Source organism: Lontra canadensis, unplaced genomic scaffold (assembly GCF_010015895.1).
Source record: "Lontra canadensis isolate GAN:19392208 unplaced genomic scaffold, GSC_riverotter_1.0 scaffold29, whole genome shotgun sequence".
NCBI classification, from domain to species: Eukaryota; Metazoa; Chordata; class Mammalia; order Carnivora; family Mustelidae; genus Lontra; species Lontra canadensis.
The window spans coordinates 12,682,511-12,705,871 of record NW_022631023.1 but is presented as its reverse complement, the minus strand read 5'-3'; the positions used below and the strand labels follow the sequence as shown (position 1 = coordinate 12,705,871).

The following is a 23,361-nucleotide window of genomic DNA, read 5'->3' as shown; positions in this document are numbered from 1 at the left end:
AGCAGATTTTAATGCAGGAAGAGGGACAGCCCCAAATGTCTATATTCAAATTTGAGAAGTGTTAAGAAATACACTTGAGTTCAACTCAAAATAACCAAGACTTAACTGTGAATATTCCTGTGAGTCAAAAACCAGACATTTTACAATTAAAAAGTCAAGATTAAAGGGGAGGTACACTGCTATCTAGAGCAAAGCTGTCCAGAATTACGTGACTTAAAGAACAGGTGTTTAAAGGCTAAAGGGGCAGCGAGGAAGAGGAAGCTGGTATCATGGGTGGAGCCCAATGTGGACCTTGAAATCCCAGAACATAAATAAGGGACACAAACAGTCACTTTCTGCCCTACAGGCAGCTTTCTGCTAAGGACTGTAGGGGGGATAGGGAGGGCAAGGAGAAACATATAAAATTACTGGAAGTTTGAATTAAGTGCTGAGTGACCCAAATGCATCAGTTAGCTGGACGCTTTTGAAGAGGATGAAAATTCACGGGGGATCCTTTAAGGAAAGCAAGGACTTGCTAGGTGAAAAGGGGAGGGAGGAAAAGGATGAGAGGGAAACATCTAAAAAGGCAAGGCAGCTCTACCTCTTTGCCAACAATCTCGTACTTCGTCCTACCAAAACCACTGCTTCTTCCAAGTCCTGGACCTTTTGTTACAAATATCAGTATTACTTCCAAATTCTCATCTGCAAGCACCCCACTCCCCGATCCCCTTCTCGGAGTAATTTTTGATCTCCCAAGGGTCAGGCCCCCACAGTGCCCTTCACTGTCTTTACCTTTCCTTCCTTAACTTGCCTCAGAGTCCATGGTACCCCCTCACCACAGCTGGCTTGGAAAAACCTTGACTTGATGGTTTTGAATGCAACTTTTACCTAATCTGTACCCAGACAGGGCTGGGGGGCATCCCACCCCCAAGACGTCAACTGGTCTCATTTTAAGTGTACAATTAAAACCATAAGTGCTTCCTTAATGGGTTAGTGATCCTCATTTTCCTAGTCTGTTTTCATTCTCATTTCCCTCGATATCTAATTCACCTGTTCCTCCTTAATTCTGCTTATTCTTAGGTTTTATAACAAATTCAGTGAGATAAAATACACATTGTTTATAATTCACTCACAAGTGTTTGTAACTCAACGGTTTGTAGTATATTCAGAGCTGGAAAACTGTCACAATCAACTTCAGGATATTTTCATCACCTCAAAAAACCCACTCTTATCACCCCCCATTTCTGGTCCCCCACTCCCTGCCCCCTGGCAACCGCATACTCCAGTTTGTGTCTCTATAGATTTGCCTATTCTGGACATTTCTATAAATGGAATCAAACAATATGCGATCCTCTGGGACTGGCTCCTTTCACTTAGTCTATCTTGTTAAGATTCACCTATCTTGTAGCATGTTTAAGGGCTTCATTTTTAAAAAAATTACCAAGTACTATTCCACTATATGGTTTATAATGGAAACCATTATAATGAAAACCGTATATTGTATATATGTACTGGGGTTTATCATGAAAAAAATAAAGGTCACTGGAAGACTTTTTCATTACCTACCTACCTACCACATCTACCAGTTTACCTGTATCCGTAGTACTCCTTCTGAGAACATTATGCTCCAAGGGCTAAGCTCTTTATTTGAACCCTGAACCCATGCATGCCCTCAGCAAACACCTCTTCTTTCTTGCACCAAAAACTTCCCCTCTGCTGATTTTCCAATAAAGATACTTTAGTTTCATCCATCTTTTAGAAATTAAAAAAGCCTTCCCTTTCCGTGCATCTCCTTTCAACTGTGACCCCATTTCACTGTTCCTCTATGTACCAAGAACCCTCAGTGATGTCCAGAATCACTGTACCCATTCCTTCAGCTCATTTTCTCCTGACCCTTCGTAATTGTGCTTTTTGGATCCATCATTCCAAGAAAACCGTGTTTCCAAGGTTATCCAGGAGCCTTCATTTTGCTAAATCCAGGCAGCAAGCTCCAGTGTCCTTCCTTGACCCATCAACACAACCGATAGCTGATCCCCCCCGCCTTCCTCGTGAGTCTACTTGGCTTCCAGAATAGCCCTCTACTTTGCCTGCGAGCCCACCGGCCGCACCTTCCAGTGCGCTCTGCTGAACAGAACAGTGGTTAAAACCACAGGCGTGGGGAGCAACGCTGGCTTCAGCTCTGGACCCACCGCCCGCAGCTGTCGACTTGGCCAGGGTATGTCCTCTTTACGCTTCAGCCTCCTCATCTATAAAATGGGGTAACTGCACCCACTGCTTAGGGCTGTAAGGATACAGACAAACTCTTCAGAAGAGTTCCTGGCATATGGAACTATGTCTGCCTTAGTTCTCCGTACTGTATTCTCAAGCGCTAGGTGCTAAGTATTTCCTGGGCTCATCCCTCTAGGTCTCTACATTCCCTCAAGTCCTCTCACAGGCTCCTGTGGCTTTGCCGATGTGTTTGTAGACGATACCTGAAATCACATCCCTAGACATTACTCACCAAGTTGTTTACTTACCATCTGCACGTCAATTTCAAAGTTAAAATACCCACCATTTTACCTTGATATCCTCTCTGCAAACCCACTCCTCCTCGACATAGGTCCACCTCAGGAATAGAAATTATACCCTACTGATTGCTCAGGTCAGAGACTCATTCCTGACTCCCTCCTCTCACATCCTGTATTTAATAAGGCAACAAGGAGGCCCTCTCTTCAAAAGAAATTCAGTGTCCAACCACTTCATTTCCTCCACTGTACCATCCCCGATGCAAGTGGTCAGCCTGCATCTCATCGACTGCAACAGCATCTGGTGTCTTCTTTCCACTCTTACCAACTCCCGTAGTCTGCTTTCTCTGAAACAGCTGTTACCTTTATAAAATACACATCGGATTAGGACCACAACATTCCCCATTGCGCTCATACCCAGGCCCTTGACAACCTTCTCTGAACTGAGAGCCTGCTGCTCTTTCCTTTGCTTACCCGCTCCAGCCACAATAGTTTGCTGGAGTCCCTCGAATAAGCCGAATTCATTCTCAATCCTAGCCTCCTTTTGGCCCTCTACATGAAATGTCTTTTCTCTATGTCTATGCCTCTTCCCCATCATTTCTCTATGAATTACCTTCTTAGATGCCCTCCTGAGCTGTCCCATTTAAAAGAGCACATTGCTGGAGCGCCTGGGTGGCTCAGAGGGTCAAAGCCTCTGCCTTCAGCTCAGGTCACGGATCTCACGGTCCTGGGATCGAGCCCCACATCGGGCTCTCTGCTCAGCAGGGAGCCTGCTTCCTCCTCTCTCTGCCTCTCTACTTGTGATCTCTAATAAATAAAATCTTAAAAAATAAATAAATAAAAGAGCACACCGCATGTGACACTCCTCCAATCCCTAAGTGTTCTCTACTTCACTCTTCACAGTCCATGTGAAACTATTACTTTTATCTGTGTCCCTACCAGAAGTTCTACAAAGACGGGCTTTTGTCTTGTTCATTCAGGTATCTCTAGTACCCAGAAGGGTGCCTGGCACACTAGTTAAGTACTGCAGAAATACATGTTGAATGTACGAATGAATGGTGGTGGCAAGTCGTGATGACTGAATTCATCAGCAGAAAATCTCTCTTGGGGTGCAAGAGAAGAAGCTCTAAGTCCAGGTTTCTCCCCCAGGGTAAGGAGTGTCTTTCCGCTGTTTACCTACAAAGATCTGAAATTTATTTTCAGAAAGGCTGCAATTTTCTTTCACAACCTCCTTTTCTGTTCCTAGTTGTGGTTCCACCTTTTTTGATCTGATCCCAATAAAATGAATGTCACTGTGGCATTTGCATGAATCTAGAATGAAACTTTCCCACACAAGGAAAAAAAATTATCAACCACCCTTCTCTCTCCCACCAATACCAAAAATCCCTAGGCATTTTTTAATTTTTAAAAAATCACTAAATATCTTTTTTTTCATTCCAAACCTTCAGAAAATGGGAATACTGGCACAACCCATATATGTCTTTCTTTTGCCTAGATTTACCATTTAGTAACATTTACAGCATAACTATTTTGAAAACACTCCCAGGCAATTCTTACAGCAGCTACTATGTTGGGAGCTGGGGAGAACAAAAGAGTAAGGAGCTAGTTTTCAAAGAGAAAGCACATTTTAGACAGTATTATGCCAAAATCAAATCGTGCCCAGAATGTTAACAAGAGATCTTTAAGAGAAATCGGAGTTTTCAATAATACATAATGCAGGTGTACTGAGAGGGGGATCCATTTTTAGTATGGGGGTACATTATGTTTTGATAAAATCCAATACATGAAAAACAGAATTTCAAATGAAGAGAAATCAGATTATTTAAAAGTGACTGCATGGCTTTTTGCAGAATAATGTACAATAGGCTCTGGTCCATGTCCCATAGTTCATTTATAGTCACTTTCTAGAATTTGCACACAAACTGCTCTTTTAGTATAACTGGCAAAGCACAACAGCTCTGACTTGGAGTTAAGAGTTGCAACATTCAATGTTAGCTGGAAAAAAATCTTACCTGAAATTCTTCACAGCAACATCACTGTCTACTAAAATCAGTTCAGAGCCCAGAGTATCTGCCCCTCCCACCTTCCTCAAACCCAAAGTGATATATGTCCGAAAGATTTAAATTTAAGAGAGACCCTTTAGGCTGGAGTTCTATAGCCCAGGAAGCACAGAGGGACATGGAGACAAAGTGATATACAGCTTTCAGATTTTTGTACAAGACCTTCCCTGTGTGTTTCATTCAAGTACTTCACCTACTGAGAACATATAGTGTATTCATGCATCAACTCATATCCAAGGCAAGTATTTGTTGTGGATTAATAGCTATTAAGCATCTGCTGTATCCACTGAACAATGTTATATACTAAACTGAAGGTAGGGGACCAGTATGTGGGAACCATTTCTACTATGTAACACTAGTGAAATAATTACCAATGTAATATTTAGAGTACCAATTCCAGTATTTTAAAGCTTTCAAAGAGAACACGTTATAGGATAAAGTCAACAGGCTTTTTGGGGGTACCAAATCAAACACCTCATAGATCCCTCTAGCTTATAATTTAAAATAACCAAATATTATAGCAAAGTTCGCAGTAAGAAAAAAACCATTAAAACATAAAAGTTGTATTAAAAATGAAATATTATCATAAAAAAATGACTTTCTAGGATTTCTTCAGGTTTTCTTTGAACGTTATTCACACTAGATTGGTGCTCTAATGTTCTAATTTAAATGTTAAAAGTTACTAATATAAAAATAATTAAAATTCTGGGCAGAGAAATCCAAGCTAAGTGAAATCACCATAAACCAAATATGAATTTTAAAGTAATCACTGAATGTGATGGTAAAACTATTCATCTTCTAGGCAGTTTCAAGGATCGTAACTATTGCATGAAAGCAAACACAGTTATTCACGTATGTAATTCCCAAACCAAGTCTGTACACTTAATTTCTTGAAGCATCCAAATTTGGGAACATCAACTCAAATACTTATTGAGTTCATGCAGGGATGTGTAGAGACCAAGTATGAAGGGCGTCATACCACGATCTAGCAATTCAGCCTGGAGGCCACCCATTTGTGACTTCTGCTTTAGATCTTTGGTAACCAAAATTACCAGTAAGTAGGAAGCAATCTTAGAAATACCCATTTCTTACTTACAAATTTCGCCATCATCTATAGCAGTGTGATAAAACTAGGGAGAATTTGCATAGTAGCAATTAATGAAAATAAATGTATCTGACAAGAGAAAAGGCTTTAATTTTCCACCGAAGGAAAGAGTTCAAGTTAGCGTAATTTTTCCTTGAAAAGGTATTTTTGGGCATACTGGTAACACAGCAGAGATATGTAACACAAACAAACATTTTTTTGTGTATTTTTTTATTGTCTGGAACACCAAAGTAACCCAAATTTCACATTTACAATGAACTTTTTAATAAAAAATATGCTACACATATTAAGGGATACATGTGATACAAGTGTTTGAAAAGTGAGCACATACACTTAGTACAGTAAAGAGAACAGACTGACTTGCTATCATTAACATTCCCTTTCACCTAAACGACCGACACCCCTACCAACAGCTTTTTTGAAACCACCACCGTCCTAACTAGCTATTTTGGAGTGTGACGTACAAAGAAGGGATTTCTTCAAAATTAGGTGATAATGAATTATTACTGTGCATCATATACCTTCGCATTCTCAGAATGTCACTAAAATGATCAGAATCTCTACAAGATGGAGGTCTAGTTCTCTACAAATTTGGGAGTGTGGGGTACCTCAGCCCAACTCTAGAAACAGACGGTTGGTCAGCACTTCCACACTAACAGCCACACTTAAATTTGATCATTCAGAAAATTCTTCAAGCCAATCCTTGCAGCCCCGCACTGCCTCCTCTCCGTATAATCAGGCCTTACTACTGAATTTGGGGAGATGCGACGAACAGCTGTTTGGCCCATGCTATTTTAAAAATACTATTGCCATGTTTCAGAAATTAAGATCCAAGAACTCAGTTAAGTCCCGAGGATAGGTTCAGCTTCCCTTGTAAGAAAACTACCTGTGTATCATTAATGAGAACAATACATACATCATATTATGCCATTTCAACGAAATGCCACTATGGCCAACTCTTTCCCTCAGTAGGCCAAGTGATGGAACTTGAAAATGTGTGAACTTATGACCCAGTCTAATCTACCAGGAAAATAAGGGAGGCAACTATGTCAAAGTGCATTTTTTTAAAAAGCCCGTTTCCTTTGCCAACAAACAGAACAGTTCAAAACTAACTATAGCTAAAGTAATATAATTTTAGAATTACAAAGTAGAGATCTTATCTAGGTATTTTAAGTATCTCCTAGGACACTCCTTACCTGAAATAAGCCCCCACCATTCACAGATGGCCTACCCTGTGGCAGGCCCCACATGTCAGTCGTTTTATATACATAAGCCCATTGAATCACCACAACACCTGGTGTGTCATTTTTATTCCTCCCCCACCTTTTTAAAAAACAACAACAACAAAAAACCAAAACAAATGAAGAAACTGGAGTTTCATATCACCTTATAGGCTTAAAGTTTCCTGGTACAGCACAGCATTTCTTTTTATTAGCGTAAGAGAAAACATTAGAGCACCAAGAAGAAAGTTGAAAGCACCTTAGTTCTAATATTCTACTACTTGGTCAACATCAACAATATCCCAACCTAATTAGCAACCCTTCAGGGCTACAGTATTACATGTGATTACTGCATTTCTTTATCAGAATGATGGAACTATGATTCCTTTTTTGGATAAATTCTCCTTTATTTGCATATGTGACCTTTCTCTTAAAGGCCAAAATTTAGAGGATATTCTGTTCAAGATTTCTAATTGAAGGACCATGAAAGGCTTTCTTTCTCGTGACTGGAACTAAACTACTGCATTTCAGTTAGAAGTACTTATTTTAACAAAAACAGTTTTCATTTTTATGTTATGTCACATTTTGATCTTTCCAGATTTGGAACAGCCTTCAATTTCTTAATTTTGTTTTGAAAGTTACAAAGATCATCATCAGAGGTAAAGTATAAATAGCCCTACATTGAAAACCATCCATTTATCCAAATCCTCAAGTAACAAATGTCCCTCTCTCATGGAATTTCTATTCTAGTATGTATTTGGGAGGGAGAAGAAGGAAAAGACATACAAAGAGGCGTGTCAGGCAATGATAAATGCCGAAAAATGTAATTATTTTTCTAGCATTGCCTAACTTTCTAAGTTTGTTTTTCAAGCTCACCAACTTTTGATCTGTGCTTTAGTTTGTTTCACAGGTTGGATGCAGAGTTTAAATTAGGCACCTCAGTAGTGATAACAAATAAAGGGCAGAGTCTTCAGGACCTTAATGTTAAATCAGAGGCAGTCTACTTAGTCTTCAAGGTTGTTTGAAAGTAGTGGTTATTAAACTCTTGGGGATGAAGAAAGCTTTCATTTAGTGGATTTACTAACGCCAGAAAAAAAGCACAAATGCATGTCATTTTGTAAACAGTCTCAGGTGGCCTAATATCCACGGATGCCAGTCTCGGAAATTTCATTACAAACAGAATTCATAATCAGTGTGAGGTGGAGGAAAGGGGTTGATCAGAAAATACTATCCAACTCAGATTCTGTGATTCTTATGCAACCATCTTATTACAAATATGAAAAATAAAATGCATAACAAAACTGAGATCCAAAGATTTTAAGGTATCCTGGCTCCCAGAACAACGTTCCTTCTACTACACGATTTTCATTATGGCGTAGACCTTGTAAGCAACTTCCTCATTAAACAAACCATTTGCCATCGTTATGATGACTACTGCTGCATTACTGGTGACAAAATTTTAATCCTAAATGCTCTTTTACCATTACCCAGTATGTATACTAAAGGAGTTGAAAAATCAAGTTTATTTTCAGACTAGAGAGGGCAGAAGACAGCATGCTATTTGAAAACAAATTGATTTTTATTATAAATGTAGTATATGCACAAAGTAAAGTTCCAACAGCACTGAAAGGTGTAGGTGAAAAGTAAAAGTCCTGCATCACAAACTAATGTTCCACAGTCCTACATTTCAGAGGCACCTAAGGTGCTCTCTCCTTAAAAAAAGCTATGATTATGAAAGCTTGTATGTGCACATACATATACTTCTGAAAAATTACAGGACTACAATTACAGGGGTTACAGGACTACAATGTTATAATACTAAGGAGGAATTAACTACCCATTAGGAGAATCAAGTGTTAATTATACCTGGCAAAACCACTTCAAGACACAATAATGTATTAATTTAAAAGATGGTCACTATAACAAGTATATGAAATAATCATTTATAACTCAAGCAAGCAAGGTAAAGCCTCTTAAAGATGGAAACAATCTAAATCATACTTCCCCTGATTGCAGTAGTAAAACTGCGGGTAAAGAGTACAACAGATAAACTAGCAAGAGGCAACTAAGGGGTGAGAAAACACTGTCCCAGGCTGTGCAACTGTCACTCAGACAATAAAGCCATTTTATTACAATGTATCAAAGATAATTTCTTTGATAGCCAACAGAGATTATTACAGCCCAGGATTTTATAAAAACTGGTCCAGACAGGAAAAAATTCCGGGTTGTCAAAATGCTAGCTCTTACAACGCTGGATGTCTGGCGTTATATCAATCATGGACTCTGTTACTAATTCCGTCTCACAGAGATTAGTTTACCTTCCTACACCACATTACGATGTACAAATCCACACTTTCATTCAGGACAACAAACATGATTTCATCTTTGAGGTTTGTCTCTTGGGCTACTCTTGGTAAAGACCAAGGGTACATATTTAAAAGGAAGATCTTCCTCAAAGAAAAGTACGAGTCTCAGAAAACATTTTACCAAAATTAGCATTGTTAAAAAAAAAAAAAAAAGTAAGACACCTAACTTGGGTGGGGAAAAAAAAACTAATGATAAAAAAATTAACTTACCAAGAAGTGAAACAGGCTGGGTTACAGGAGGGGTGGGCAGATTCGTGGGTGCAGCAGGTGGCACGGCAGAGCCATACATTTTCACACTGTCACCAGACTCGGCGTTTCCTCTAGCCCCAGACACCACTGTTGGAATGGGATTTCCAATAGATAAGTCTTTTGTAGTGTCTTCATTTATACCAGCGATAGTAGCTAAGGAATATAATTACATCAACATGTGAAGCTGAATAATTATCTCCCCAGTCAACATTCTTTTGCCATACTATAGACCCTATTACTGGTCCATTCTCCCTCCTACTCCCAACTCCAAGAGGACGAGTGAACACAAAGGAAAAACATGCTTACAGTTTGGGATGCTTATTGGAGGAGTGTGAGGAGGAGGAATGGATACTGGTGGAGTTATAGGAGGTGGGGGTCCAGGAGGAAGAAAACCTAGAATAAGAAAAATAATGTCAACTTACGTTGTGTCACCTTACTTTGGGCTCTAAAAAGAAATGTCTTCTTAAACAACTCAGTGTACCTGGTGGTAAATGCATCGGATTAAATCCTGGGCGCAAAAATGGTGGAGGAGGTGGTGGAGGAGGAACACCAGGACCAAAACCCGGAGGGGGAATGCCCAAGGGAGGCGTGAAAGTGGGTGGCTGGAGAGCACCAACTACAGGAGGACCCGGCTGATGTGGCGGGACCTAAAAACAAAGAAAGAAGAATGAAGCCACATATCTAGCCACCTTCCCATCCATATAGTTAAGTAGAGATGAAGAAAAGATCTTGTTGAAAAAGCTCTTTCTAAACTTGTGCTTACTGTGTGAACAAATTTATCTAAGGTGGTAATTAGTACCTACTATAAAGGACAATTCAAATTTTTGTTCACTACTCTATGACAGCAAATTCACATTTTATCTCACGAGTATCTATTAGTGTTCTGATAGAATATGACATGTTGCAGATAGGTAAACGTGAGAAATACAACTCTAAGAAAAGATACCTGGCAATTTACAGGGATTAAGATCCCAGGTTCTGGAGTCAAACTGCCTGTTCCCTCTCCACTTCTAACTAGCTCTATCATCCCGAGTAAGCTATTTACAATCTTTAGCCATCAGTTTACTTATCTGTAAAATGAAAAAGTGCCAACCTCACATAGTTAAGGGGATTAAAAAGGTAATACATGTTTAAGTGCTAGTGCCTGTCACTTTACAAAACACCCAACAAGTGTTAGCTATTATTAAAAAACAAACAAAAAAGTATGATCAACTTTAACAGATTAGTCAGGTTTCTTTAAATGAGTGGTGATATACACTGAATCTTATTTAGAACCTGTGCTGAATGCACACATCCAAAAAACCAGCTAAAGAGTTTGCCAATTTAACCCATGTACAAAATATCACAGCTAAGTATGTATCAAAGTATGTAATTTTCTCCTTAGGGAGGGAAAATCAAAAGGCTAGGTACTTGAAGGGAGGAGCAAGATGGCAGAGGAGTAGGAGATCTAAATTTTGTCTGGTCCCAGAAATTCAGCTAGTTACCAAACCATTCTGAACACCTACAGACTCAACAGGAGAGCAAAGGAAAGAATACCAGCAATTCTATGAACAGAAAAGCAATTACTTTCTGGAAGGCAGGATGTGTGGAGAAGTGAATCCAAGGCGACATTTGGGAAGAAAAGACCATGGGGGTGGGGGGATGGAGCCTCTGTCAACCAGCTACTGGCAAGTGACAGAAGAGTGGAGCATAAAATTGGAACTTTTAGAAGTCTGCTCCACTGAGGGATATTGCTCCAGTGGCTAAGTGGGGGAGGCGGGGGGGTGGAACACTCGCTGGGGTAGTGTAGTCCAGGACCCTCAGGGTCACAGAAAGAGCGGGGGTGCCTGAGTGTGGCAGAGCCCCTAAGTATTGAAGTGGGGAAGCAGCTGCAGAGATGGACCTAAGAAGGGGGCTCTCAGCTTGGGGTTGCCATAAACCATGATCTGACGCACAGTCTGGCCACTGCTCTTTGAGCAGGGACGCAACAAGTGGCAGATCTGGGGAGATTCCCCTTCCTCCCCCAGGAGGAGCGGCATGGGAGCACATTGCAGGAATCTGATGGGTTTGGAAACCCTAAATGGGGTCATGTGCCAGAGACAGAAATGCTCCATCACAAACCTGGTGAAAGGAGTGGGGCCCCGAGACCTTGGCTCCTCTGGGGCCAGAGACTGGGAGGCCGCCATTTGCATTCTCATCCTCCAAAGCTGTATGCAAAGCTTTCAGGGAACAAAAGCTACTGAGAGCAAACAGGAGGAGATTACTTAGCTAGGCCCCTGGCAAGAGCAGTGTAGTTCCGCCTCAAGCAAAGACACTTAAGAATCACTGCAACAGGGATGCCTGGGTGGCTCAGTGGGTTAAGCCGCTGCCTTCGGCTCAGGTCATGATCCCAGGGTCCTGGGATTGAGCCCCGAATCTGGCCTCCTTGCTCAGCTGGGAGCCTGCCTCTCTCTCTACCTCTGCCCTCCTGACTGCTTGTGTGCTCTCTCTTTCTGACCAAAAAAAAAAAAAAAAATCACTGCAACAGGCCCCTCCCCCAGAAGATCAGCAAAAATATCCAGCCAAGACCAAGTTTACTGATCAATGAAAACTGTAAAACTCCAGCACTAGGGGAATACAGCATACAGAATTCATGGTTTTTTCCCCCATGATTCTTTAGTCTTTCAAATTAATTTTTAAAATTTTATTTTAAAAAAATTTTTCTTCTTTTCAACCAACACCTTATCAATTCATTTTAAAAATTTTTTTAGTTTTCACTTTTACTGTCCTATTCTATCCCTTCATTGTATTTAACCTTATTTTTGGTATATATGAAAGTTTTTCTTTCTTTAAAATTTTGGGATACAGTTTCTTCTAACAGACCAAAATATACTCTAAATCTAGTGTATGGCTTTGTTCTAGTCTCCTGCCTGATCACATTCTCTCTCTTTAAAAAAAAATTTTTTTTTAAAAACCAGTTTCTTACCAATTCCTTTTTTAAAATCTTTTTAAATTTTCATCTTTACAATCATATTCTGTCCCTTCATTGTATTTACCCTTATTTTTGTGTATATATGTAAGTTTCTCTTTCTTTAAAATTTTGGGAGGCAGTTTCTTCTAAAAGACCAAAATACACCCAAAATCTAGAGTGTGGCTCTGTTCCATTCACCAGCCTGATGATATTCTTTTTTTTTTTTTTAAAGATTGGGCAGTTTCTTTTCTTTTTTTCTAAAAAGATTTTATTTATTTGACAGAGAGAGATCACAAGTAGGCAGAGAGGCAGGCAGAGAGAGGAGGAAGCAGTCTCCCTGCAGAGCAGAGAGCCTGATGTGGGGCTCAATCCCAGGACCCTGGGATCATGACCTGAGCTGAAGGCAGAGGCTTTAACCCACTGAGCCACCCAGGTGCCCCCAGCCTGATCATATTCTTATTCTTTTTTTAAATCCCCTTTTCCTTTCGTTGTCCCCCCCCCCCCCGCCCCCGGTTTTGGGCCTCTTCTGATTTGTTTACTGTATATTTTTTCTAGGGTCACTGTTATACTTTTGGCATTCTGTTCTCTCATTCATCTGTTCTTCTCTGGATAAAATGACAAAATGGAAAAACTCACCTCAAAAAAAAAAGAACAATAGGCAGTACTGACTGCCACAAACCAAATAAGATGTGGGAACTACAGTTCAGAATGACAATTATAAAGATACTAGCTGGGCTTGAAAAAAGCATAGCAAATACTAGAGAATCCCTTTCTGGAGAAATAAAAAAACTAAAATCTACCAAGTCGAAATCAAAAAGGCTATTAATGATGTGTAATCAAAACAGGAGGCTCTAACTGCTAAGATAAACGAGGCAGAAGAATTAGTGATATAAAAGACTAAATGGTGGAGAATAAGGCTGAGAAAAAGATAAATGACTACTGGATCACGAGGGGAGAATCTGAGAGATAAATGATACCATAAGACTGAACAATATTAGAATAATTGGGATCCCAGAAGAAGAAAGAGAGGGGAAGAGGGTAGGCATCAGAATCCAGGAGGCACAGAGAATCCCCCACCAAAACAGGTCAACACCCCGACATCTAATATTGAAACTCACAAGTCTCAGAGACAAAGAGAAAATCCTAAAAGTAGCTCGGCAGAAGATGTCTGTAACCAACAATGGTAGAAACATTAGACTGGCAGCAGACCTATCCACAGGGACCTGGTAAGCCAGAAAGGACTGGCATGATATATTCAGAGTCCTAAATAAGAAAAATATGCAGCCAAAAACACTATATCCAGCTAGGCTGTCACTGAAAATCGAAGGAGAGATAAAAAGCCTCCAGGACAAACAAAAACCAGAAGAATTTGCAAACACCAAACCAGCCCTATAGGAAATATTGGAAGGGATCCTCTAAGCAAAGAGAGAGCCTAAAAGTTAAGATAGACCAGAAAGGAACAGAGGCAATATACAGTAAAAGTCACCTTACAGGCAATACAATGGCACGAAATTCATACCTTTCAACAGGTACCCTGAACGTGAATGAGCATTTATGCCCCAATCAAAAGAAACAGTGTCGGACTGGATAAAACAAGACCCAGCAATACGCTGTCTACCAGAGACTCATTTTAGACCCAAAGACACCTCCAGATTTAAAGTGAGGGGGTGGGAAACCATTTACCATGTTAATGGACATCAAAAGAAAGCTGGGGTGGCAATCCTTGTATCAGACGAATTACATTTTAAATCAAAGAGAATAAAGAGATGAAAAAGAACACTATGTCATACTTAAAGGGTCTATCCAACAAGAAGATCTAACAATTTTAAATATCTATGCCCCTAACAAGGGAGCAGCCAATTATAAAACCCAATTAATAACAGAATCAAAAAAACACATCAACAATAATACCATAATAGTAGGGGACTTTAACAAACCCCTCACTGAAATGGACAGATCATCCAAGCAAAAGATCAACAAGGAAATAAATGTTTTATTTTTATTTATTTATTTATTTTTAAAAGATTTTATTTATTTATTTGACAAACAGATCACAAGTAGGCAGAGAGGCAGGCAGGAAGCAGGCTCCATGCCGAGCAGAGAGCCTGACGCGGGGCTCGATTCCAGGACCCTGGGATCATGACCTGAGCCAAAGGCAGAGGCTTAACCCACTGAGCCACCCAGGCGCCCCAGAAATAAATGTTTTAAATGACACACTGGACAAGATGGACTTCACAGATATATTCAGAACGTTCCATCCCCAAAGCAAGAGAATACATATTTTTCTCTTATGCACGTGGAACATTCTCCAGAATAGATCATATCCTGGGTCACAAATCAGGTCTCAATTGGTACCAAAAGACTGGAATCATTCCCTGCATATTTTCAGGCCACAATACTTTGAAACTAGAGCTTAATCACAAGAGAAAAGGTGGAAAGAACTCAAATACATGGATGCTAATGAGCATCCTACTAAAGAATGAATGGGTCAACCAGGAAATTAAGAAATAATTAAAAAAAAATTCATGGAAACAAATGAAAATGGAAACACAACTGTTCAAAATCTTTGGGATGCAGCAAAGGTGGTCCTAAGAGGAAAGTATATAGTAATACAAACCTGACTCAAGAAACAAGGTCTCAAATACGCAACAAACCCTACACCTAAAGGAGCTGGAGAAAGAACAGCAAGTAAAGCGTAAACCCAACAGAAGAATAAAAAAGACGAGAGCAGAAATCAATGAAATAGAAACCAAAGTAACAGTAGAACAGATTGACAAAACTAGGAGGACAAAACTAGGAATTAGGAAGATACGACCCAAATTAATAAAATCATGAATGAAAGAGGAGATCACAACCAACACCGAAGAAATACAAACAATTATAAGAACATGTAATGAGCAACTATATGCCAACAAATTAGACAATCTGGAAGAAATGAATACATTCCTAGAGATGTATAAACTACCAAAACTGAACCAGGAAGAAATAGAAAACCTGAACAGACCCATAACCAATAAGGAGATTGAAGCAGTCATCAAAAATCCCAACAAACAAGAGCCTAGGGCCAGATGGCTTCCCAGGGGAATTCTACCAAACATTTATAGAATTAATACCTATTCTCCCAAAACTGTTCCAAAATATAGAAATGGAAGGAAGACTTCCAAACTCATTCTATGAGGCCAACATAACACTGATCCCAAAACCAACAAAGACCCTATCAAAAAGGAGAATTACAGACAATATCCCTGATGAACATGGATGCAAAAATTCTCACCAAAATACTAGCCAACAGGATCCAACAGTACAGTAAAAGGATCAGTCACCACAACCAAGTGGGATTTTTTTCCTGGGCTACAAGGTTGGTTCAACATTCACAGCAATCAATCACTGTGATACAATACATTAATAAAATAAAAAGAACCATATGATACTCTCAGTAGATGCAGAAAAAGCATTTGACAAAGTACAGCATCCTCTGTTATCAAAACTCTTCACAGAGTAGGGATAGAGGGTATGTACCTCAATATCATAAAAGCCATCTATGAAAAATCCACAGCAAGTATCATTCTCATTGGGGAAAAACTGAGCTTTTCCCCTAAAGTCAGGAACACAGCAGGGATGTCCACTATCACCACTGCTATTCAACATAGTACGAGAAGTCCTAGCCTAGGCAATCAGACAACAAAAAGAAATAAAAGGCATCCTAATAGGCAAAGATGAAGTCAAACTCTCACTCTTTGCCGACGATATGATACTTTATGTGGAAAACCCAAAAGACTCCACCCCAAAACTGCTAGAACTCATAAAGGAATTCAGTAAGTGTCAGGATAGAAAATCAACACACAGAAATCAGTTGCCATTTCTATACACCAATAAGACAGAGAAATTAAAGGAGTCAATCCCATTTACAATTGCACCCCAAACCGTAAGATACCTAGGGATAAATCTAACCAAAGAGGCAAAGAATCTGTACTCAGAAAAGTACAGAATACTCATGAAAGAAATTGAGGAAAACACAAAGGAATGGAAAAACGTTCCATGCTCATGGATTGGAAGAACAAATATTGTGAAAACGTCTATGCCACCTAGAGCAATCTATTACACATTTAAGACAATCGCTATCAAAATACCATCAACTTTTTTTAAAGAAATGGAACAAATAATCCTAAAATTTGTATGATATCAGAAAACACCCTGAATAGCCAGAGGAATGTTGAAAAAGAAAACCAAAGCTGGGGGCATCACAATTCTGGACTTCAAGCTCTATTACAAAGCTGTGATCATCAAGACAGCATGGTACTGTCACAAAAACAGACACAGATCAATGGAACAAAACAGAGAATTCAGAAATGGACCCACAACAATATGCTCAACTAATCTTCGACAAAACAGGAAAGAATATCTAATGGAAAAAAGACGGTCTCTTCAACAAATGGTGTTGGGAAAATTGGACAGCCACACGCAGAAGAATGAAACTGGACCATTTCCTTACACCACACACAAAAATAGACTCAAAATGGATGCAAGACCTAAATTTGAGACAGGAGTCCATCAAAATCCTTGAGGCAGGCAGCAACCTCCTCGACCTCAGCAACTTCTTCCTAGAAACACTGCTTAAGGCAAGGGAAGCAAGGGCAAAAATGCACTATTGGAACTTCATCAAGATAAAACGCTTTTGCACAGCAGAGGAAACAGTCAACAAAACACAAAAGACAACCAACAAAATGGGAGAAAATATTTGCAAATGACATATCATATAAGGGCTAGTACTGAAAATCTATAAGGAACTTAAAAACTCAACACCCAAGGAACAAATAATCCAATCAAGAAATAGGCAGAATACACGAACAGACATTTTTTTTTTTAAAGATTTTATTTATTTGAAAGAGATCACAAGTAGGCAGAGAGGCAGGCAGAGAGAGGGGGGAAGCAGACTCCCCGATGAGCTGAGTCCCCGATGTGGGGCTCAATCCCAGGACCCCAAGATCATGACCCGAGCCAAGGCAGAGTCTTTAACCCACTGAGCCACCCAGGCGCCCCACGAACAGACATTTTGGTAAAGACATCCAAATGTCCAACAGACACATGAAAAAGTGCTCAACATCACTCGGCATCAGGGAAATACAAAACCACCGTGCGATACCACCTCACACCAATCAGAATGGCTAAAATTAGTTAGGTCAGGAAATGACAGGTGCTGGTGAGGATGAAGAGAAAGGGGAACTCTCATACTGTTGGTGGGAACGCAAACTGGTGTAGTCACTCTGGAAAACAGTATGGAAGTTCCTCAAAAAGTTGAAAATAGAGCTACCCTATGACCCAGGAATTGCACTACTGGGTATTTACCCCAAAAGTACAAATGTAGTGATCTAAAGGCGCACGTGCACCCCAACATTAATAGCAGCAATGTCCACAATAGCCGAACTATGGCAAGAGCCCAGATGTCCAGCAACAGATGAACAGATAAAGAAGATGTGGTGTGTATATACATACATACACACACACAAGAATGTTATGTAGCCATCAAAACCCACCCCCCCAAATTTCGCCATTTGCGAGGAGGTGGATGGAACTAGAGGGTATTATGTATGCTAAGCGAGTAAGTCAATCAGACAAAGACAATTATCATATGATCTCACTGACAGGAGGAATTTGAGAACAAGACAGGATCATAGGGGAAGGGAGGAAAAAAATGAGAAAAAAAACAGAGGGAGACAAACCATAAGAGACTCAATCTCAGGAAACAAACTGAGGGTTACTGGAGGGGAGAGGGGGTGAGAGGAATAGGGTGGCTGGGTGAAGGACTTTGGGAAGGGTATGTGCTATGATGAGCACTGTGAATTGTGTTAAGACTAACGAATCACAGACCCGTACCGCTAAAACAAATAATATATGTTAATGAAAAAAAAGGCTAGGTGATAGTTTTTTGATAGTTCAGATTTATCTGATTTAATGTGAGCAACTGAAAAAGGTACAGGAAACACGCTGAGTATTTAATATACATTATGTCATTTAATCCTCAAAACAACTCTGACCTAGGAAGAACACCAGAGCCAAAGCCAAGAAAGGGAATTTGCACATTTACAGATAGGAAATTAAAGCTTAAATTAGGTGACTTGTCCAAAGTTACATTGTGAAGAACAAACAATGGAGCTGGGATTCAAACTGCGTTCTGTTAGAATTCAGATTCTCTCCTCTGAAGTAATGCACTAAGTGATCAGACAGCAGACATTTAAGAATATGCTTTCATTTTAAGTGGACCTCAATTTATTCAATAACTGATCCATTAAAAAATGTCATGATAGCACCACACAATTTGAAAATTGAGAAACCCTCTTTCCCTCAAAGCAGATGCTTGTTGGGATATATACTTTAAGTTCCCTCAGATCATGAAGTCTCCAAAGAATAAAGATGCAATAAAGGAAAACAAGAGGAAACAGAATGTAAAATGCTATTAGGTTTGGATCTCAAGCCTGAAACATTATAAAGACACTTAATAATCTAGACAGGTGTCAGGCAATATGAATTTACTTTGATTTTGTTGGTGTTTATAGAGAATGTATTAGAGTTTATAAAAAGGAGGTCCGACATACGAAAATATGAATATGAACATCTATGGATTCATTCATGTCTTTGAACATTAATCTAGACATACATCTAAATAAATAAGATTTAGAAAGGTTTATCTTTCAGACACAAGTTTAAATAGTGCTCCAAATATTCTTACCTGTGGAGGTGGCACTGTTATAGGTGCGGGGACAGGAATAGGAGGGACAGGCACTGGTAAAGGTTTAGGTATGGGTGATACTGGTTCTGTATGTGAGGTTTCTGCCCCTCCATTTTGAGCAACTTCATTTTCATGCTTCTTGGGGATTCCTTTCCAATCTATAAGAATTAAAGAAATTTAACAATATAAGTTTGCCATTTTCAGTTTATAGCTTTAAATACAGAAATCATTTTTAAAATGCTGATTATATAAAAAATTCAGCAGTATGATTATTAAGGAAATGCCTATGCTAATCTTATAAATACTAAGCGAATGAAAACAACAATAAAAAACATGCAAAAGAATGCCAGTTGTGTCTCAGACACAGTTCTAAGTAATATGTATTAATTCAGTGAATTCTCATAACCATCTGTAAGTAGGCTCCATTATTATTCTCATTTTATAAATGAGAAAAACAATTTGGAAATTAAGGAAAACAAGGTCAGATACTGCTAAGTGGCAGAGGAGGGATTCAACATACACACATTTGGCTATATGGTCTATGTTCTTGACCATAATAGCGTACTGTCTGTAGTAAAGGTCCCAGGAGGGAGGAGCAAGATTCTTTTTACCCAGACCAGAATGCCTGGCACACAGTCATGCCCTGATACCTATTTGCCTGAACAGAAACCTAGCTCTACCCTAAAGTGAAGGCACCATGCACTGCAGGAAACAAGGTCAAGGTATGGGAATGGCCCAGCATGGTTTCACCTCTTTTTGGCTTTCAAACCAATTCCACTTGCTTCAAACTCCTTTAATCACTTACTTCTATTTTGCCACAGCACCCCGCACTCCACCTCGTCCAGTTACCTAGCAATCTCCAGCTCATGCCCACACCTGAGGCTATTTCCCCCAGTGTAATCCTACTGTCAATCTGGCATTTTTAATGCTCATCGCACAGGTAACTATACCTCCTTGTCTTATATGTTTACTTTCGACTGTTTCTCTGGACATTTAAATGTTTTCAAAGAAATTACTATGAAGCACTGGATTAAAACATAATACCAGTAATGTTCAGTTTAAGACTCATTTGATCCATTAGGTTTTCACAGTGAAAAATTCCATTACGATCTACTTATACTGTAATTAATGATTTAACCCCACAATCAATATTATTTCATTTATGTCTCAATCTGTCCCACTAAACAGAAGTTGCCTTAAGAGTAAAGACCACATCTGTCTTATCTACCACTCCTTCCTCAGTTTATTATGGAGAGATTAGCACATAGAGGGTACTTGAAAAATCTCAAAAATCACTTCCTACTGTGAAAAAACATTTTTCATATGTACAGTCAAGAAAACAGATGAATTTTAAAAGAAATTAAATACTGTTTTACCTGGATTAAGTGTATCACTGTCCAACATTCCTCCTTCACAAAAACTCTCCAGTTCTTCAGGCTTGACTTTGTCCCACGGAATATAAGTAACACCCAGTTCTACATCCCAATACTGCTTATAATCTGCCTTTATTCCTTTGTTTAAAGCCCAGGCAATCTGTATCACCATTAGTCAAAGTATAAAAAGAAAGAAAGAAAGGGAAAAGAAGGTCAATTTTGAGAATTAACTGTTTCTCGAATTTCTAGTCACTCAAACTTGGGGGCAAAAGGGGAATAATCTGGCCTTGCTATCCACAGATTTCAATTTGATGACAGGAAACTGGTTAACATTTTCTCCCACTTTATGCAAATTTAACTGGCATTGCCTCCTTATCCACTCTTTGAACCACTCACTTCTCAATTTAGCCAACATAAAACTTAGAGAAAACGAAAACAGTGTTTAGCAGGGAAGGTTGAATGAAGTTCCCTGCACTGGGACCACTTTCCAAAGTCTTGGGTACCTTGGAATTATTCCACATTAGACAAAATCCTTTTGTAGTGCAGTCAAAGGGTAGACTGTTATGACACTAAGGAAATGCTGACGCTGGCCCCTTACAGGAAGAATACCCATGTACCTACATCTTTTCCTCTCTGTTGAATTTTTTTTTTTTTTTAAAGATTTTTGTTTATTTATTTGACAGAGATCACAAGTAGGCAGAGAGAGTCTCTAGAGAGAGAGAGGGAAGCAGGCTTTCTACCGAGCAGAGAGCCCGATGCGGGGCTCTATCCCAGGATGCTGGAATCATGACTGTGCCGAAGGCAGAGGCTTTAACCCACTAAGCCACCCAGGTGCCCCGACTGTTGAATATGTTGAATATTTTTAATAGTTAGTATTCTAAGGATGAGATAGCAAACTTTAAAAATGTGTAAAATTCAGAGGCACCAGGATGGCTCATTCAGAAGACCAAGTAAATCTTGATCTTGGGGTCTTAAGTTCAAGCCCCATGTTGGGTACAGAGATTACTAGAATAAAACTTTTTTTTTTTAAAAAGATTTTATTTGTCAGAGAGAGAAAAAACAGAAGCAGGGGGAGTGGCAGGCAGAGGGAGAAGCAGGCTCCTCACCAAGGAAGGAGCCCAATGCGGGACCTAAGCTAAAGGAAGACATTTAACAGACTGAAACCACCCAGGTGCTCAAAATAAGTAAAACTTAAAAAAAAATTTTTTTTAAATGTATAATATTTAGAAAAATATTTTAAAAATGTATAAATCCAAAATATCTTGAATGACAAAATGAAATTATATTTAAAGCACCAATTAATTAAAAAATACCTTGATGAATTCCACATGAACCTAACATTTAAAATTTTATGTTAATATTTAGGAGATAAGCTCTTTAAAAAGATATATAGGAAATGCTTCAGTGTCCAAAATTAGTTTTTAAAAAGCCAAGTAATGTTATGTATTAAATTTAAAAAAAAATGAACTACAAGGTATAAAAACCGTACCTTTATGGATTTCTGGTTTACTTTATAGTTTCCTCGGCTCAGTTTCTGCAGGGCACGATAGGCATCTTGCCTATGAACCATAACAATATAGGCACAACCTCTGGGAGGAATCATCTGCTCCAAGATATTTAATAAAATAAAATAAAATAAAAGAGCAACAAAATTAAATAAATACTAAATAACCAATTCCAATAACCCCAATTCCCCTGACCCCTTCCCATCCCATGAAGCCAGGTTCTATAATCTGAGGTTAAGGTATCATAAACTGGCAATTCAAGTTTGGTCTCAGCTGCCAGCTTATAATGAACTTACAGTTCTCCAAGCTTTGTTAATATAATTTTTGTAGAAAAGGGTCTCAAACTTGGGTTATCTAAGAACTGTGGTTAAATGCAGAGAGTGCTAAACTGGACTTAACACTTAACACTAGCCACATCTACAAAGCTGGGCAAATTTTGACTTGGGTCTCAAGTCCTATGACATTAATCACACCTGTCAATCATTACATAATTTAATAAACACTCACATTAATTGATTCAATTGGACCGAACTCTTCTAAGAGACTGGCAACATCTTGTTGAGTAGTCCTTTTGTCCAGCTGTCCCACCCAGAGTGTAGTACTACAAACTTAAAATAAAATTATAATCATAAAAATATACATATTTTGATAATGAGCAGCACTGTACTTTTCTACAATAAAATCGTTATAAAAAGATGCACAAGTCACATGATACCATAAGATTAAGTAGCAAATCCCATACACATCCAAAAATATCCTAGAAAATTATGGTAGTACTTCCAAAAATGGAATAGGATAGCTGAACAACATAAGAGTTGAAAAAAATCTGGCCCTTTTGTGGACATATCTAAACTGGGGCCAGAGGTACAATAACTGGTCCAAGGCCACCCTTGGCAAGTGAGCAGAAGACCCAATCCTAACTCTTTCGATCAACAAACAGTCCAGCTGTTTTTGTCCACTAACACAGCTGTCTCTTCCTGACTATTGAGTATACATGAATGGTTTTTCTCTTATGTTGTATCCTAGGTAAAATCTCCCAATCAGAAGCTCTACACATGCCCTACTTGTAGTATAAATAAAAATTTCAACAGTAACTACAAACTTACACCATGAATGTGTCTAGCATACCTTATTAAACATATTCTAAGTACATGATGAGATTCAAGAGATAATGCAAGCTAATATATTCTGTAAACTGTAAAACCTCTCCATGTATAGGAGCGCTAGTTCATCGGCTTCCATTTCATACATTAAATTCAAGACATGCTATCACTTTATTTTTCATCGCTATTAGCTGGTTTCACTCCTTACTGCTGCTTTACAGCTAGTTTTTTTTTTTTTTAT

At 39.0% G+C, this 23,361-nt stretch overlaps 1 protein-coding gene across 3 annotated transcripts in view; it reads right to left on the bottom strand.

Annotated features, from left to right (window-relative positions):
* The window catches only part of SCAF4 (SR-related CTD associated factor 4), a 67,275-nt gene that overhangs the window by 6,000 nt on the left and 37,914 nt on the right, over positions 1–23,361 (bottom strand). For 2 of the 3 annotated variants that reach the window (XM_032865442.1, XM_032865443.1), the window contains exons 13-19: positions 22,525–22,625; positions 22,002–22,115; positions 20,516–20,672; positions 19,140–19,297; positions 9,965–10,130; positions 9,790–9,876; positions 9,445–9,570 (exon numbers count right to left, since the gene is read on the bottom strand). In XM_032865442.1, the coding sequence (XP_032721333.1) occupies positions 9,445–9,570; positions 9,790–9,876; positions 9,965–10,130; positions 19,140–19,297; positions 20,516–20,672; positions 22,002–22,115; positions 22,525–22,625 (909 nt within the window). Of the gene's footprint in view, positions 1–9,444; positions 9,637–9,789; positions 9,877–9,964; positions 10,131–19,139; positions 19,298–20,515; positions 20,673–22,001; positions 22,116–22,524; positions 22,626–23,361 lie in introns of all 3 variants that reach the window. The other variant, XM_032865440.1, reaches the window with a different exon arrangement.